This window comes from Papio anubis, chromosome 2, assembly GCF_008728515.1.
Source record: "Papio anubis isolate 15944 chromosome 2, Panubis1.0, whole genome shotgun sequence".
Taxonomy (NCBI): Eukaryota; Metazoa; Chordata; class Mammalia; order Primates; family Cercopithecidae; genus Papio; species Papio anubis.
This window is the reverse complement of record NC_044977.1, coordinates 120,875,750-120,894,486: the sequence shown is the minus strand read 5'-3', so window position 1 is coordinate 120,894,486 and position 18,737 is coordinate 120,875,750. Positions and strand designations below refer to the sequence as shown.

Below are 18,737 nucleotides of genomic sequence, written 5' to 3'. Positions count from 1 at the left end.
TCATTCTAAGCACCATGGGTCACCACTGCTCCACACTGACTGTCAAAACTGGCCGAATGCTGGTTTGAGGCTCAGAATAGTAGTGTAAAAATAGTAGTGTAAAAACCCAGCTTTTATGCCATACAGAGAGCACCGCCTAGCACACAGCGGTTTAAAAAAAAAAAAGTGTCTAATTATACTATGAATATATTTATTACTTTATACATTATATCAAAGCCTACTTACATAAGATTCACATTTAACAATTCTAAGCATAGTGATACCTAATTAGTACCAATAAGAAAGACTGCAATAATTCCTAAAATACAAGTGGGGAAAAAAATGAACTATTAATCCAACAAATATGTACCTCCCACCTAATATAGGTAAGTACATACAAGGTACAACTTAGCGCTGTCAAGATACAAAGATGAAAAGGTGAATCTAAAAAGGGATTAAAGAGTTAATGTAAAGTACTAACACAGTGCCTCACACATACATAAATGCTCAATATTATTATCCTACCCTCAAGGAGCTTACTATCTAGCAGAGAAGCTAAGATCAGTATACAAATAACTATAAAACAAAAAGAACCAGAAGGGACCATACAAGTTCAGAGTGAGGAGAAATTTCTAACTAGGGTAATCAGACAATTCCACAGTTTTGAGATTCAGTGATGTAGATAATGCTGGCAATATTAACACAGGAAACATGAGAAGTGAAATAGGTTTAAGTGGAATATTTTACACTTACACCTAAGTGTAAAACAAGTCTTTAAAAAGTAAAGCAGCGTTATAAAAGGACAGAAAAAAGATGCTTCCCCAATGAGGTTGCTGGAACAAAGGAAGTTGTTTTTTTTTTTTTTTGAGACAGAGTCTTGCTCTGTCACCTAGGCTGGAGTGCAGTGGTGCAATCTTGGCTTACTGCAACCTCTGCCTTCTAGGTTCAAGCAACTCTCATACCTCAGCCTCCCAAGTAGCTGGGACTATAGGTGCACACCACCATGCCCCGCTAATTTTTATATTTTTAGTAAAGATGGGGTTTCGCGATGTTGGCCAGGCTGGTCTCAAACTCCTGACCTCAAGTGATCCACCATCTCAGCCTCCCAAAGTGTTGGGATTACAGGCATGAGCCACTGCACCCGGCCAGAATTTTTTTTTTTTTAATGAAACTTTTATAAGGTGTCTAGCCCAGTGCAACACACATACACATACACACACACATACTCAAATAAGCTGCAGTTATAGTGATTTAGAAAAACATGCAGACACATTAAGAATAAGGGAGACCTAATCATGGTTGAGAAACAAAGGAAACGGTCTAGTATGAGAAGATAAAAGATGCTCTAACAATCAAGTACTAAAGAAGGTTTAAAAAAAAAGGTAGGATCAACAACAGGGGCAAATGGTGCTAAGTTTAAGAATACATGTAACTCTTTATCTTATTAAAAGTAAAGAAAGTTCAATCCTGAGAAATTCTGAGATGAATAGAGAGGCAGCAAGGTCACTCTAGATGGCCCCCACATTTTCAGTATGAGAACCATGAGGCAAGATTATCTGGATAAAGTAAAGGATGCACAGGTTGAATTCAAAGCTTGAGAAGAAAGACAATGACTCAGTTCATTGCCTGAGATGATCCTCTCAGAGATGAAATCAAAGACAGAAAAACGCAACAACATAAGGAAAATAATTATGCATAGTTCTGTGTTTCAAAGCGACAAATTTCTCCCACTGATAACAACTTTAAACAAAATAGTATACTGCTTTTTTATAAGCTTTAAAAATTATCCCACTGAAGTATATTAAATAAACTACAGGCAAATCTTTTTTTAAAGCTAAAAGGTTTTATCAATATAAGGAGAGACCAGCACTTAAAGATGTTAATCAAATGTTATTTGATTTTAAAAAACCTATTATATTGTTACAATTTATTTTATCTGTTGGGCTTTTTTGTCTCTCTTCAAGCTACACATTAAGATTAAATTTATAAAATTCACATTCTAAAATGTTTTAAAGGTGTCACTCCTGTTCAAGTAATCAACATCCTTTGTTTTGCTCTGTCTGCTAAGAAAATGAATAATACAACTATTTTCAACGAAAGTTTTATCCCACCTGGTGCTATTAACTGGTGAATACTCGATGTCCGGGTGACAGCTGTGCTTCGTGATTCCAGACTTGGGCTTTCTCCTTTCTTATTACTTTCTGGAGAAGGATCTCGTTGGCTGATTTTAGAACTGGTCACTGTTGTTTTGTTATGACAAATTGTCAATGACTGAGTTTGACTAGTGCTTTTTGGTGGACCATTCTGTGAGCTAGATAATACACCCAACTTCTGGCTGCGTAATGTTAAATTCTGAACCTAAGAACCACATAACAGAAAATCAGGATGAAAACAGATGGTTTTAATTGATGTGGACATCATTACCATTATGACAATACTGACAACACACTTATATTATGCTTTTCATACGAAAAGCTCCGAGCACTTCAAAGAACTGATTAATCCTTAAGGAAAGAAGAGTTATTATTCTAAATAATCACATCTTAAATATTAAGTGGCAATTTTTTAAAAGACATTAACAGAAAGGAAAGAGGGGGGAGTAAGGGAGGAAGAAAGGGAAGATGAAAGGGGGAGGGAAGGAGGAGGAGGAGAAGGGAGAGAAGGGAAGGATCATAAAGAACTAGATAAAAGCAGTATGTATATACATATAAACAGTGTGTGTATTATACATGTATGAACTACGAATATGAGGAAATTACTCTGCAACATACTGCATTTAAAAGTTACCAGTTCCAGCTATAGAGATTAAGGGGACATTGACCTTGTAAGAAAATTAATTCATCAAATCATCTGCCCCATTGTGAAAATTATGAAAAGCATTTTCAAGAAACTCTTTTAATTTAGTAAAATTTTGGTGGTGTTGTTATTGAACATTCACTGCCTTTGAAAACTACATCTCATGAACTGAAAAGACTGTGTGCGTGATCCTGAAATGGCTTTGTGTGGTGGCTCCTGCTACACTCACGGCTATTTGAAACATACTGCCAGTCTGGATGGTAGCACAGATTATTCCAATTACTCTCAGCTGAGATTCATAACATTTCCAAACAGCAAGAAGCAAGACAGAAAAATCCTTCTCCAAAAGTTGCTGAACTTCTTGTCTATCTAGAATGCATGTACCAAATATATGTAGGCTAGCACTGGCCCTGGGAGAGAAACTGAGATAAAAGAGACTCCAAAGTGACAAAGCAAATGATATACTGCTGCTTTATAAAATGTTCTTCAGTTTCATGTGTTTTCTGTCTCTACATCATTAACTGATGCTCAAAAGCTATACTTTCTTCCAGCACTTTGGGAAGCCAAGGCGGGCAGATCACCTGAGGTACAGAGTTCAAGACCAGCCTGGCCAACATGGTGAAACCCCATCTCTACTAAAAATACAAAATCAGCCAGGCATGGTGGCACACATCTGTAGCCCCAGCAACTCAGAAGGCTGAGGCAGGAAAATCACTTGAACCCAGGAGGCAGAGGTTACAGTGAGCCAGGTGGCACCACCGCACTCCAGCCTGGGCAACAGAGTGAGACTCTGTCTCCAAAACAAGCTGTCCTTTCTCAGGCTGGGCGTGGGGCCTCACACCTGTAATCCCAGCATTTTGGGAGGCCGACGTGGGTGGATCACTTCAGGTCAGGAGTTTGAGACCAGCCTCGCCAACACAGGGAACCCGTCTCTACTAAAAATATACAAACTAGCCAGGCATGGTGGCGCATGCCTGTAATCCCAGCTACTCGGGAGGCTGAGGCATGAATTGCTTGAGCCTGGGAGGTGGAAGTTGCAGTGAGCCAAGATAATGCGCCATTGCCCCCCAAGTCTGGGTGACAGAGCAAGACACTGTCTCAAAGAAAAAAAAAAAGAAAAACAAAAAGCTATACTTCAGGCCAAAGTTTTCATCAGTTCTATTCTAAGCTACTCAAAGAATTTTTTAACTGAAACCATACGGAGTGTCTTACCTGATTTTTCTCATATTTCATACCAATGTAAACATAAATGGATAATAACCACTGTATTATTAAAGTTTAATGCAAAAACAAAATATACTGGCTGGGCACAGTGGCTCACGCCTGTAATCCCAGCACTTTGGGAGGCTGAGGCAGGCAGATCACAAGGTCGAGACCAGTCTGGCCTATTTGGTGAAACGGCGTCTCTACTAAAAATACAAAAATTAGCCGGGTGTGGTGGCAGGTGCCTGTAGTCCCAGCAACCCAGGAGGCTGAGGCAGGAGAATTGCTTGAAACCCGGAGGCAAGGGTGCAGTGAGCTGAGATCACACCACTGCACTCAAGCCTGGGCAACAGAGTGAGACACTGTCTCAAAAAAAAAAAAAAAAAAAAGAGGAAATATTAGAATCCAGATTTCTCAGATTGCCACTCAAAGCCCTCCACAACCTAGGCCAAAACCCACTTCAACCCCCCAGTTTCTATTCCTCCAGCCCACAGTTCTCATATTTCACCCAAACTGTTCTGCTCACTATTCTCCAAATATACCTTCCACTTCCTTCATTTGGCGCTCTTATTTAAGCACCTCCTGCCTAAATGCCATCTTTTCTCAAAGCTGTCTTTTGAAGCCAAACCCATTCTTCTAAGCCCAGTAAAATCCCTCTTACCCTACCTAAGAAACATGCCCAAAGTCCCCGGTTAGAAAAGGGTTTCTTCCTCCCTTCTGGAACAACTTTCCCATAGCATTTGGGTCATTACTGGCCTACTGAACTGACAAATATCTAACTTGATTTAGAATTACTAAATGTATGTCTGTGAAATACTGAGACTCGCTAGTAGACTCTCATCTCAACATTCATTTTTATACTCCCTGCAGCTCGGTGCTGCAGACTTAATAGAAACTTCACAAGTCTGAGGTATTCTCCTATGTATGATTTTGAAATACATATTACATGGCTAATTTTTTGGTAAGCACTTAGTTAGTTCTCTTCATCGTGTTCTTATGCTAACATTAAAATCTGTTCATGTTTACCAAAAACATCTCAACAAGTATCTAGAAGAGGCACATTAAAATCTTCCAGGAAGCAAGAGAAAGATAATATAAAATTTAACATTTGCCACAAGTGATCTATAAAGTAGACTTCATAGTAATGATAACCAAAGGATAATAATCTGAAAAACTGGAAAGCATTCCCTCAAATGAAAAGTATATTCACAGTAAACGAGGATTTGACACAATGAACCCTGAAACCTGCAGCATATCCATTTCTATAGAATAATACACTTTGTGTTTTTAATTTTCCTTATGTTTTCTGGAATTCTAAAAGAAAATGTGTATATACTTACATACACTATGTTGTATATATATTATTTATGTGAACACATATATTTTAGAATATGGCTAAAATATCTATGATCATTTTGACTTAAATATTGACATGGTTTAAATAAATTCCAAACATGAAAGCTACACTGCCTAAATATATTACAAAGTTAACTTAGCTGCTGGTGGAAAGATCACATACACAGATTTCCTTGACAGAGCTTCCCTTTTGAAAGAAAACACATCCTTTCTAAGAAGAAGAATATTAGGGCACTCTGATGTCCCACATTCATTTCATCTGAACCTTTCCTTTAATCAAGTTACAAAAACTTTCTGACTTTTTAAAAAGTCTACATTTTGCATGAGTTATTTTTGCTAATTTCACATCTCACATTGTTATAGAGGGCTTCCCTGCCAAAATACCCTCACATCAATTATTTAACTGGAATCTAACAAATACTATGGCAATTATCATAGTATCCCTAAGAGTGAGGGTCATATTGCTGACAGTAGAGCTGAGTTTTTAGCTTTTAAATCCAAAAGGCTGGTTTTTTTTCTCAATTCTAAGAGTATTCCCCAGTAAGCCTATCTGGGGAATAAAGAACAGCCCTTCGGATTTACTGGGTCAGATTTATTTTTCTTTTTTCCCTTTTTTTTTTTTTGAGACAGAGTCTCACTCAGGCTAGAGGGCAGTGGTTCAATCTCAGCTCACTGCAACCTCCACCTCCTGGGTTCAAGCAATTCTCCTGCCTCAGCCTCCTGAGTAGCTAGGACTACAGGCCTGTGCCACCATGTCCAGCTAATTTTTGTATTTTTAGTAGAGATGGGGTTTTGCCATGTTGGCCAGGCTCATCTTGAACTTCTGGCCTTAAGCGATCCACCCGCCTCCGCCTCCCAAAGTGCTGGGATTACATAAGTGAGCCACTCTGCCAGCCTCTGGGTCAGATTTCTTACTCATCTCCTTTTTTTTTTGAGACAGAGGCTTGCTCTGTCACCCACGCAGGAGTGTAGTGGTGCGATCTTGGCTCACTGCAACCTCCATCTCTCAGGTGCAAGCAATTCTCCTGCCTCAGCCTTGTGAGTTAGCCAGGCTGTTTACAGATACCTACCATCACACCTAGCTAATTTTTGTATTTTTAGTAGAGACGTGATTTCACCATGTTGGCCAGGCTAGTCTCACACTCCTGACCTCAAGTGATCCGCCTGCCTTGGCCTCCCAAAGTGCTGGGATTACAGGCGTGAGCCACCATGCCCAGTTCATCTCTTAACACACTCCACCCTATAACATCTTTCCAAAAATCTGTTTTCGTGTCGGTGTGCCAGGTGGAGAGAAGGAATGGAGCATTTAACATAGTAAATAGAAGTGAGATATTCCAAATTTCTCATTTTTTACACTATGGTATAAAAATGTTTAGTACTAAGGAAAAATCAACTGTTGAACTGACTTCTATAGCTTAAAGAGTATTAAAATACAACTTCAGATTTGGTATTTCACAACTACAAATAAATTTTTTAACTGCAAATATAATTTTAAAACTCAAGAAAGTTATGCAGAAATTTTCCAAAACTAATAGTCTTGAACTTGAGGAAAGTTATCACTGGAGTGCATAAGTGTGAGCATCACCTACCAATGCCAGCCTCACTCACTGCCATTTCAAAAGTACAGAGAAGAGAAACAATATCCATAGAGAAATTCCTAAAGTTCAATCCATTCCTCCAGCCCCTCAAAAATCTATCCTTGAATTAAGGCTGATCACAGAGGCTCATACCTAGAACACATCAATCTGGACTCCAAAGGCCACTTTTATAAATTATTTTGACTATTCACATTAAAAATACCCTTAAATATGAAGTAAGATGTTTTCTTCATGTGTACCAGCAAGACAAATTGTGCTCCTCAGAATACGTTAAAATCAGCTGTGTTTTCCTAAGCAGGTCGTTTGTTTTACCTTGGAAACTATAAATTCTTTTTTTTTTGAGACAGGGTCTCACTTTATCACCCAGTCTGGAATGCAGTGGCTCGATCTTGGCTCACTGCAGCCTCAACCTCCTGGGCTCAAGCAATCCTCCTACCTCAGTCCCCCAAGTAGCTGGGACTATAGGCCCGCACCACCACACCCTGCAAATTTTTTCTATAGATGGGGTTTTGCCATGTTGACCAGGCTGGTCTTGAACTCCTGAGCTCAAGCAATCCGCCAGCCTCTGCCTCCCAAAGAGCTAGGATTACAGGTGTGAGCCACCTTGCCTGGCCTATAAATTCTTTAAGTGGTTGCTTTTCTCCCTTCACTATTAGTTACCTGAAAGTTAAGAACCAACTTTGTGACTCATCTTCAGACAATGCATAACAAAAATAGTAATTAGTAGCTTGTGGTATCTTATTATGTGGCAGGCACTATGTTAAGTACTTTATTGTTTCATTTATTCCTTATAAAAACTCTGAGCTGCAAGCAACAGCTCCGAGAGTAGAGCTGAGTTGTTTTAAGGAGTAAATGAAACAATTCAGTAAATGAAACATTTAGTAAATGCTATCAGACACTTCTATTTTAATTTATTAACATATTTAATCCTCATAGCAACCTTATGAAATATATAATAAATGTTATTTTATTTTATATAATTGAAACTGAGGTGAGAGGTTAAGGACTTGTAACAATAAAATGGTACAGCAAGTATTTGAACCCAGAGATTCTGGCTCCAAAGTCCGTATTATAAACACTATGCTATCCTATGAATCTGGCCAAAATCAATCTGGCTGGCAAACGTTGCTGAAGTCAGAATTTGAACCCAAGTCTTCCTATCCCCGACTTCTGCAAAAAAAAAAGTATTACTTACTGAGTGCCTGTAATGTTCTATACACTAAAGATATATATTACTCATCCTTTTACCCTACAAATATGAATGAATATTAAAGATGTTTGGCAACTTGTACAAGTCATATGATAAATGATTGAAGTAGGAGCTTAAGTCCATATAGAACTTCATACATGTAAACTGAGCAGCAACTTCACTCCTAGCTCCATGCCACTTTCCTAGTTTTATTTGTGTCTTTTTTCTTACATGGTTCCAATTTACTTTCTAATGTTTTATTGTACGCATCTTATAAATGAATTAAAATCTTAGTTGGAACAAAGTCAAATATAAATGAAAAAATAAAATTTAAAATGTTCTGGAAGTTGACGATGCTCTAGCTCTATTAGCTTTCATAAAACCAAAAGAAAAGAAAAGAAGATCATTATTTCAGGCTGGCACAGTGGCTCATGCCTATACTCCCAGAAGTCTGGGAGGCCGAGGTAGGCAGATCACTTGAGCTCAGGAGTTCAGGACCAGCCTGGGCAATATGGTGAAACCCTGCCTCTACAAAAAAAAATACAAAGACTAGCCAAGTGTGGGAGCACACCTGTAATCCCAGCTACTCAGGAGGCTGAGGTAGGAGGATGGCTTGAGCCCAGGGAGGTCGAGGCTACAAAGAGCCATGATTGAGCCACTGCACTCCAGCCTGAGTGACAGAGTGAGACCCTATCTCAAAAATTAAATAAATAACTAAATAAATCAATCAGTTAATTTAAAAAGATGATTACTTCAACAAATTCATTCCAGAAACATAAAAGTTTAGAGTTGAAAGTTCAGTGGCAGAATTCTCGCCTGCCACGCGGGAGGCCCAGGTTCGATTCCCGGCCCATGCAGCACGCCCTCCCATTTAGAACGGGCGCGGTGGCTCAAGCCTGTAATCCCAGCACTTTGGGAGGCCGAGACGGGCGGATCACAAGGTCAGGAGATCGAGACCATCCTGGCTAACACGGTGAAACCCCGTCTCTACTCAAAAAAAAAATACAAAACTAGCTGGGCGAGGTGGTGGCCGCCTGTAGTCCCAGCTACTTGGGAGGCTGAGGCAGGAGAATGGCGTAAACCCGGGAGGTGGAGCTTGCAGTGAGCTGAGATCCGGCCACTGCACTCCAGCCTGGGTGACAGAGCGAGACTCCGTCTCGAAAAAAAAAAAAAAGAAAGAAAAACCTTAACAATATGGAAAAAAAAAGTCCAATAAAGTTAAGAAACTGTAGAGAATCACTGGGCAAGTTAGGAGAAACCTGAAATGAACTGACCATCATCTTTATAAATTAATACATGAAAATCAGCCTTTATTTGTAAATGCATATACAGAGGTTTTATCAAAAATACCAAGGATTATTATTATCTCATTTTTTATTTTTTACCAGAAGATTGAGAACTATTATATTATAAATAAGAAGCCAATGATGACCCTAAAATATCCATTTCTGCCATATGCAGTCTAAAATATTCATTATGAAGAATACCAGAATACAGCAATATCATGCAAAGTAACATTCTAACTCAAATTGTTTTCATTTAAAATGTATTCACTCTAATTCATTCTTAGCAAATTTATTGAGGTGTAACTTACATACAATAAAACAAAACAATGAGTTTTGACATATGTATATACCATATAATTACTACCCCAAGATACAGAACATCACCTTAACCATGAAAGTTCACTCATGCCCGTTCCCAATCAATCTCCCCCTACTTTTTACCCCAAATACCACTTATCTGATTGTTTTTCACTATAGTTTTGCCTGTTCTAGAATTTCATATAATGGAATCATAGAGTATGTATTCCTTATACCAAGGTTATTTTGCTAACCATCATGTTTTTAAGATTCATCAGTATTTCTGAGCAGTATTCCACTGTAAGAATATATTGAGGCTGGGCGTGGTGGCTCATGCCTGTAATCCCAGCACTTTGGGAGGCTGAGGCGGGCAAATCACCTGAGGTCAGGAGTTCACGACCAGCCTGGCATGGTGAAACCCTGTTTCTATTTAAAAAAGAAAAAAAAAGAAAAAAGAAAAAAAAATTAGCTGGGTGTAGTAGCACGCGCCTGTAATCCCAGCTACTCGGGAGGCTGAGGCAGGAGAATCACTTGAACCCAGGAGGTGGAGGTTGCAGTGAGCTAAGATCGCGCCACTGCACTCCAGCTTGGTCAACAAGAGCAAAACTCTGTCTCAAAAAAAAAAAAAAAAAAAAAAAAAAAGAATATATCAAAATTTGTTTATCCACTCAGCAGTTAAAGGACATTTGGTTGTTTCTACTTTGGGGCTACTCTGAGTACTGCTGCTATAAACATTCGCTTGCATGTCTTTATGTGTTTTCACATCTCTCAGGGTAAACATAAGGAGTAGAACTGCTGAGTCACATGCTACATGTATGTTTCACTTCATGAGGAACTGCCAAAGTCTTTTCCAACACGTGGCTATACCATTTTACCCTCTCACCAGCAATGTATGAGAATCTGGATGTTCCACATTCTCACCAATATATAGTATTAGCAGTCTTCTTCGTATCAGCCATTCTTGTGAGTGTATGGTGATACTCACTGTGGTTTTGATTTGCATTTCTGTAATGATGAATCTCACTGTGTCACCCAGACTGGAATCCAGTGGCACTATCATAGTTCCCTGCAGCCTCAATCTCCCAGGCTTAGAGCGATCCTCCTGCCTCAGCTTCCTGAAAAGCTGGAATTACAGCTGCACAGCACCACAGCTAGCTAATTTTTTTTATTTTTAGTAAAGACCGGGTCTTGCTATTTTGCCCAGGCTGGTCTCTAATGCCTGAGCTCAAGCAATCTTCCTACCTGGGCCTCCAAAAAGTGCTGGGATTAAAGGCATGAGCCACTGCACCCGACCAATTTTTAAAATTTTAAATTTGTCTAGTTTAATTCACTTTCAAACTTAAAATCCTTCTTGACTTAGTTATTACATAAGGAATACTGCAAAGCAATCTAAGCAAAAGAATATATCTCACATGAGAAATAAATCTGCTTTATGATAAAACTAAACACAGAATGTCATTAACAAAAAGTCTCATTAACCTTGACCAACCAACGTCAAATAACCTAAATATCTGTGTTTAATGGTATTATAATTTTAACAGAAAAAACATTTTCTTGAAGTTCTCATTATATTTTATTAAATTTCAATCTGAAATGCATGACAAAGAGCACTGAAACCATCAGTAAGTTAAACACAAAAGGAATGCTTAACTTTAACCTGAAGATCCAGATCTCAAGTAACACATTATGAAGCTAGACAAGCTCACCTGAGTAGCTGCAGACTGACAGGAAGATGACGATGACGACGAGACAACAGGAATGTCAGACTGTACAGCAGCCACAGTGGTAGCGGGTGTGAAAATCAGCTGTACAGACAGAAAACCAAAAAAATACCCTAAGACAAAAGAACATGTCCCACACACAATGTGCAGCAGGCAAGAGAGACTGAAATTTGTGACAGAAAGACAATGCAGTTTAGGATTATCTCCTCAGCAAAAGGTTTTACATGACAAAGAGAAGTTTCTGATAATAAGAGAACTCAAAAAACATCATAAACATTTTTGAAACAGCTCATGATTCTGATGAGTGCAAAAAAAAGCAGTACTCAAAAAAGAAAATATATTTTGGTGATATGAAATTCTCAGACCAAATTGTGTCTCAAATAAGCTATTATAGTTAAATTTTTCCTAGCTCAAAACTACTGTGGCAGGATTCCTAAAATGGAAAGTTAAAGTAAACAACTACAGTCACTATTTTGGAACACAAATTAAATTTCAGTGAGAAACAAAAAGAAACACCAAAAAAGCTTTTTCAGTCCTCTTTATCATAAGGATAACTATGCCACATGCTACACTCCAATATTTCACTCCGCTACAAAGGATCTATAGGGCAAATCCAGGTTGCCCTTTCATTTTAAAACTATTTGTAAAGAAATATTCATTCTATGGCCTGGCGCGGTGGCTCACGCCTGTAATCCCAGCACTTTGGAAAGGCCAACGCAGGTGGATCACTGGAGGTCAGGAGTTCAAGACAGCCTGGCCAACACAGTGAAACTCCATCTCTACTAAAAATACAAAAATTAGCCGGGTGTGCCTGTAATCCCAGCTACTCGAGAGGCTGAGGCAGGAGAATCACTTGAACCCAGGAGGTGGAGGTTGCAGTCAGCTGAGATCACACCACTGAACTCCGGCCCGGGTGACAGAGCAAGATCCATCTCAAAAAAAAAAAAAAAAGAAATATTCATTTTAAAAGTAAATGCCACACCGGTCAAAATTCAACAACAAAAGAGCCTGCAAAAAAAGCTTCACATCAAAAAACAAAAAGACATTTAATGTTTTTACTTATCACCTTCCTTTCTTTTCCCTTTTTTTTTTTTTTTTTTTTTTTTGGTGAGATGGAGTCTCTGTCACCCAGGCTGGAATGTAGTCATGTGATCTTGGTTCACTGCAACCTCTCCCTCCCAGGTTCAAGCGATTCTCCTGCCTCAGCTTTCCGAGTAGCTGGGATTACAGGCATACGCCACAACGCCAGGCTAATTTTTGTACTATTAGTAGAGACGGGGTTTCACCATGTTGGCCAGGCTGGTCTCGAACTCCTGACCTCAAGCGATCCGCCCACCTCAGCCTCCCAAAGTGCTGCGATTACAGGCGTGAGCCACTGTGCCCGGCTCAATTTTTTTCAATATTCAAACAAACGCCATTAATTTCTTTTTTCTTTTTTTTTTGAGATGGAGTTTTACTCTTGTTGCCCAGACTGGAATGCAATGACGCAATCTCGGCTCACCACAACCTCCGCCTTCCAGGTTCAAGTGATTCTCCTGCCTCAGCCTCCCGAGTGACTGGGATTACAGGCATGAGTCACCATGCATGGTTAATTTTTTGTATTTTTAATAGAGACAGGGTTTCTCCACGTTGGTCAGGCTGGTTTCGAACTCCCAATCTTAGTGATCTGCCCGCCTCGGCCTCCCAAATTGCTGGGATTACAGGCATGAGCCACCACGCCCAGCCAAATGCCATTAATTTCTAAGGCAATACAATCCACTTAGAGATCAATCAATTCAATTTAGTAAATCTGACACTTGTTTCAAAGAACGTGTAAATACTTTATTTAAAAATTGTATAAATTATTCCGTTCCTCTTGCTATCTAAGTTAAAATGTTCAACCAAACAAGGACCAAAAACAATTAGAAAAATTAAATGACCAATTAAGTGACCTTTTAAACTTCAGTTCTTCAGTACACTAAATTTAAGTAAATTCAACAACAAAGTAAAATGAGGCCTCCATATCTATGGAGTTCGTCATTCAACTGTAGATCAAAGCAATATTCGTTAAAAAAAAAAAAGACAGCTGCATCTGTATTGAACATGTACAAACTTTTCTCTTGCCATTATTCCCTAAACAATATAAGTTATTTAAATGGTGTTTACATTATACTAAGTATTATACGTAAAGATGATTTAAAGTATATGGGAGGACATGCATAGGTTATATGCAAATACTATGACTTGAGCATCCTCAGAGTTGAGTATTTTAGGGGACAGAGAGGGTGGGGCCTGGCAACAATCCACCACAGACACCGAGGGACAAATGGCATAACTTTCCTGAAAAGGTAATTTCCAGTACCAAGACCCTGAAAGGACTAAACCTAAAAAGAAGATATTCAATTTAGTTTGACCCGTATGAAACTGCTGATTTTAGAGTTCAAAAAGAGTCAAATAGCGACCATTTCAAATGGTTCAACCTAATTTTAAAGCACAGAATTAGTTAAATGATTGGAAACTTTGCAATTTTAGATAAAAAAACTGAAGATCCAAGCCAGGTGTGGTGGTTCACGTCTGTAATCCCAGCACTCTGGGAGGTGAGGCAGGTGGATCACGAGGTCGGCAGTTTGAGACCAGCCTGGCCAAGACGGTGAAACCTCGTCTCTACTAAAAATACAAAAATTAGCAGGGCGCGGTGGCAGGCACCTGTAACCCCAGCTACTCAGGAGGCAGAGGTTGCAGTGAGGAGACATCATGCCACTGCACTCTAGCCTGGGCGACAGAGTGAGACTCTGCCTCAAAAAACAGTAACAACAACAACAAAAAACTGGAGATCCAGGTAAATATTCAGTCCACTGGACAAAAAAGAATATAAATATATTAGGGACAATGCATTTGTCTAGCTTCTTTAAAGACATCAAATAAAATACATGTCAACCAATTTCTACATTCCTTAAAGAAGCTCAACAATTAAATTAGGAAATCAGTAGATACCCAAATACAGAATAACCAAATTAACATTCCTATATTCATAAAAGATCAAAATGAACTCAAGAACACAAATAACCTTGCAGAACTTGAGATGGGAATAACCAAAGTTAAGAATCATCTGGGAAACTATCCGGAACTCCAATATAGAATTCAGAAAATCCTAGGATACAAATTCTAACTTTAACAACGAAGTTTTTTTAACATTTCTATTTCACTAAATCTAAGTTGTCAAAAATAGGCAATGATTTCATGGACCACTGTAAGTACCAAGATGCCATCAGTTATAAAATGCATCCCAATTTCAGAGATGTTAAAATATGAAAAAAAGGTTTCCGATGAATTTGATATTAAAAAATAATCACTCTTATGCTACTGAATCTCTATTAGCTTTGCAACGTGATAATTACTATTTGACACCAAGAAGATTTATTAATTAAAAGTAGGATCTTTCATGACATAATGTACAAGAGCTGAAGGCACGCCCGCATGCACACACACACACACAATTAAACATTTCTTAAATATTAAAAATACCTCTTATTGTATCAAATCAAGAAACATTTTGATCTCTCAAGTCCTTAAACACTGAAAAAATTTGGTAGCTCATATCTTACCATTTGAGCTCGGAGATACATTTGAGCTTGGCTTGCCGTTAGGGTAGGGGAAGTACTCCCTAGTAACATAGTCTGTTGGGTAATACTGCCGCTGGTAGAACTGGAAGCCTGGGAACGGCTTATTAACTGTGCAGGTGTAGGAGAAGTGGAGAGGTTGATCTAAGGAAGAAAACATATTAGGTCATAGGCTTCCATTTCTTGCTCCATGTTACTGAATTTCACACCGAGCTGCAGTCAGGCAATCAATGGTATAAACTGTGGCTAAGGAACCCAAAGGAGAAGCCTTTATCTATGACAGACCCCCTCAACTCTTTGGGCAATTATTTGCACATATGCAAACAATGGCATGGATTGGTTAGTAATCAGGGCAATTTTTATTTTAGATGGAGTTTCCCTCTTGTTGCCCAGGCTGGAGTGCAATTGTGTGATTTTGGTTCACCACAACCTCCACCTCCGGGGTTCAAGTGATTCTCCTGCCTCAGGCTCCCAAGTAGTTGGCATTGCAGGCATGCACCAGCCGCCATGCCTGGCTAATTTTGTATTTTTACTAGAGACAGGGTTTCTCCATGTTGGTCAGGCTGGTCTCGAACTCCTGACCTCAGGTTATCCACCCGCCTCAGCCTCCCAAAGTGCTAGGATTACAGGCGTGAGCCACCGCACCCAGCCACAATTTTTAAGGATAGCTACAATGTGTTTCAATAAGATTTCTAGCATCTTAAAATATCATTTCCACTACCTCCTAAAAATTAGGGCCAGTGCTCACTTCCGCAGCATAAACACTAAAATTGGAACAATATAGAGAAAATTAGCATGGCTCCTGCCCAAAAATAACATACAAATTCATGAAGCTTTCCATTAGTTTTAATAGAGGATTTTGTATGTTCTCAACACTAAGAAATGATCAATGTTTGAGGCGATGAATATGCTAGTTACTCTGATTTGATCACTATACACGGAATACACATATTCAAGTATCACCCTGTATCCCATAAATATATATAGTTATTATGTGTCAATTAAAAATAAAAAATAGAGCTAATGTTTCATTTTAATATTCCACATAACTTAAAACATTCTAATCAACAGTTTATTTTGTCACATTCTGAGGAGTTTGTGAACAAAAATTAAAACACAGATAATCCATTCACATATATAAAGACATACATGTAACACATAACTAGTGTAAGGCTGTAACTCAAAAGCAAGCAGAAGAAAATACAATTGCTACTACTTCAAATAGATGGAAAAATCCTGAATATTGGCTACAAAATTAAATTATAAACACTAAAGTTTAAAACCTCTGTTAAAGAATAAACTAGTGCATTATTGGCCGGGCGTGGTGGCTACACCTGTAATCCCAGCACTTTGGGAGGCCAAGGCGGGTGGATCATGAGGTCAGGAGATCGAGACCATCCTGCCTAACAAGGCGAAACCCCGCCTCTACTAAAAAAAAAATTTTTTTTTAATTAGCCAAGCGTGGTGGCGGGCATCTGTAGTCCCAGCTACTCAGGAGGCTGAGGCAGGAGAACGGCATGAACCCAGGAGGCGGAGCTTGCAGTGAGCCGAGATTGCACCACGGCACTCCAGCCTGGCTGACAAGAGCGACATTCCATCTTAAAAAAAAAAAAAAACCAAAAAACCAATGAACTAGTGCATTGTTAACCTCTAGAAGGATACATAAGAAACTGGTAACTGGTTGTATCTATAAAGGGACATTGGGCTGGGGTGGCTAGGGTAACAGGGAAAAGAAAAAGCATACTCCTTTTTTATCTAACTTTAGACCACATACATATATTACCCATTTTAAAAATAAATAATATTTTTTGGCAAGGAGCGGTGGCTCAAGCCTATAATCCCAGCACTTTGGGAGGCTGAGGTGGGCAGATGATGAGGTCAGGAGTTTGAGACCAGCCTGACCAACGTGGTGAAATCCCATCTCTACTAAAAATACAAAAATTAGCGAGGCGTGATGGCACGTGCCTGTAATCCCAGCTACTCAGGTGGCTGAGGCAAAAGAATCACTTGAACCCGGGAGGCAGAGGTTGCAGTGACCCAAGATTGCATCACTGCACTCCAGCCTGGGCGACAGAGCGAGACTGTCTCAAATAGTAGTAGTAGTAGTAGTAGTAATAATAATAATAATAATAATAATATTTTTAAAGAGAGAATAATATAATCCAACCCCAAATCATTTTTGTGGAACAAAGCAGCGAATACAATTAATAAATATTTTATTAGAAAAAAAGAAATTTTATTGGACTTCTTATTCAAGCAACAAGGCAGACTGGACTAATACATCCATGTGACCAAACAGTATCACTGAAATGCTAGATCAACATGAAAAATTAGAATATACAGCTGAACTCCAAAAGGGAGAGAAAAGCTGGGAGAGGGAAATTCTTGGTGATAGAAAGGAAGAAACTCAAAGCCACAGATGTCACCTCAGCTGACACCAAGGCAGTGTATAATAAGGGTATATTGGGCCTATAGAGCCAGAAGATCCACCTTTGTGCTTATTTCAGGGGAGGGCTACAAGTCAAATCCCTATTTTGAGCCAAAATCCTAAAAAGAGCTGCCCAATATGTAAAAAGGAGCTGGAAAAGCTCCATCCATACATTCTGAGAAACAGCAAAGCAGCTTGCATTTGCTCTGCTCCTAGTGGAGGCAGGGAAAGAAGGCTTACACGAGGTAGGGCTATGGAACCCACATCCATATTCCCTGTATGGTTCCATAACCCAGCCCAAGACATTAACATCTGAACTAACCCAGGACACTTGTTAAACTGAATGGTAACTGGAGGAAGCTGAGTGAAGTCTATATAGGAGGACCTCTCTGTACTACTTTTGCAACTTCCTATGATTTATAGGAATTTAATTTATAATTATTTAAAAATAAAAGTTTAAAAAACTATATAGTAGGCACATGAGAGCTGGTTGTCTAATTCTCTAAATGTATATATATCACATATTATTTTAATACAATATTTAAAGGTATAATTCAATGCATAAATACCACTAATACAATACAGAATTATTCTATAATTTGTTTTGTTTTGTTTCTTGAGACGGAGTCTCGCTCTGTCGCCCAGGCTGGAGTGCACTGGCGTGATCTCGGCTCACTGTAACCTCCACCTCCTGGGTTCACGCCATTCTCCTGCCTCAGTCTCCCAAGTAGCTGGGACTACAGGCGCCCGCCACCATGCCCGGCTAATTTTTTTTTTTTTTTTGTATTTTTAGTAGAGACAGGGTTTCACCGTGTTAGGCAGAACGGTCTCAATCTCCTGACCTCATGATCCATCTGCCTCGGCCTTCCAAAGTGCTGGGATTACAAGCGTGAGCTACTGCACCCGGCCTATTTTGTAATTTGGACCCTACTCCTAACACATCACTGAAACCGCCTTAACAATAGTCACCAACATCTAACTGACAAATTCAGTGGATTCTTTTCAGACCATTCCCTCTCAGTCTTCTTTACCAGCTCTTCTTTTGGACCCACTCCCAAAATGTTAGTGCTCTGTTTTGGAAAAAAAACTTTTCCTTTTTTTTTGAGACAGGGTCTCCCTCTGTCACCCAGGCTGGGGTGCAGTGGAGTGATCATGGCTCACTGCAGCCCCAACTTCCTGGACTCAGATGATCCTCCCACCTCAGCCTCCTGAGTAGCTGGGACTACAGGCATGCATCACGACACCCAGCTAATCTTTGTATTTTTTGTAGAGACAGGGTTTCATC

General features: G+C 39.3%; 1 protein-coding gene and 1 non-coding gene across 13 annotated transcripts in view; one reads left to right on the top strand and one right to left on the bottom strand.

The window, feature by feature from the left end:
* PHC3 (polyhomeotic homolog 3) overlaps positions 1 to 18,737 on the bottom strand; it is an 87,405-nt gene that overhangs the window by 39,171 nt on the left and 29,497 nt on the right. For 7 of the 12 annotated variants that reach the window (XR_643947.4, XM_009201379.3, XM_003894849.4 and 4 more), the window contains exons 5-7: positions 15,010 to 15,168; positions 11,411 to 11,509; positions 2,091 to 2,337 (exon numbers count right to left, since the gene is read on the bottom strand). Coding sequence is in view for 11 of the 12 variants with exons in the window: in XM_009201379.3 (XP_009199643.1) it covers positions 2,091 to 2,337; positions 11,411 to 11,509; positions 15,010 to 15,168 (505 nt within the window). In the remaining variant the exon portion in view is untranslated. The remainder of the gene's footprint in view (positions 1 to 2,090; positions 2,338 to 11,410; positions 11,510 to 15,009; positions 15,169 to 18,737) is intronic. The other 5 variants (XM_021934668.2, XM_021934669.2, XM_021934670.2 and 2 more) reach the window with 3 other exon arrangements.
* Positions 15,765 to 15,871, top strand: LOC116273924. Its single transcript, XR_004182427.1, has one exon. It is a non-coding gene; the product is annotated as a U6 spliceosomal RNA (small nuclear RNA).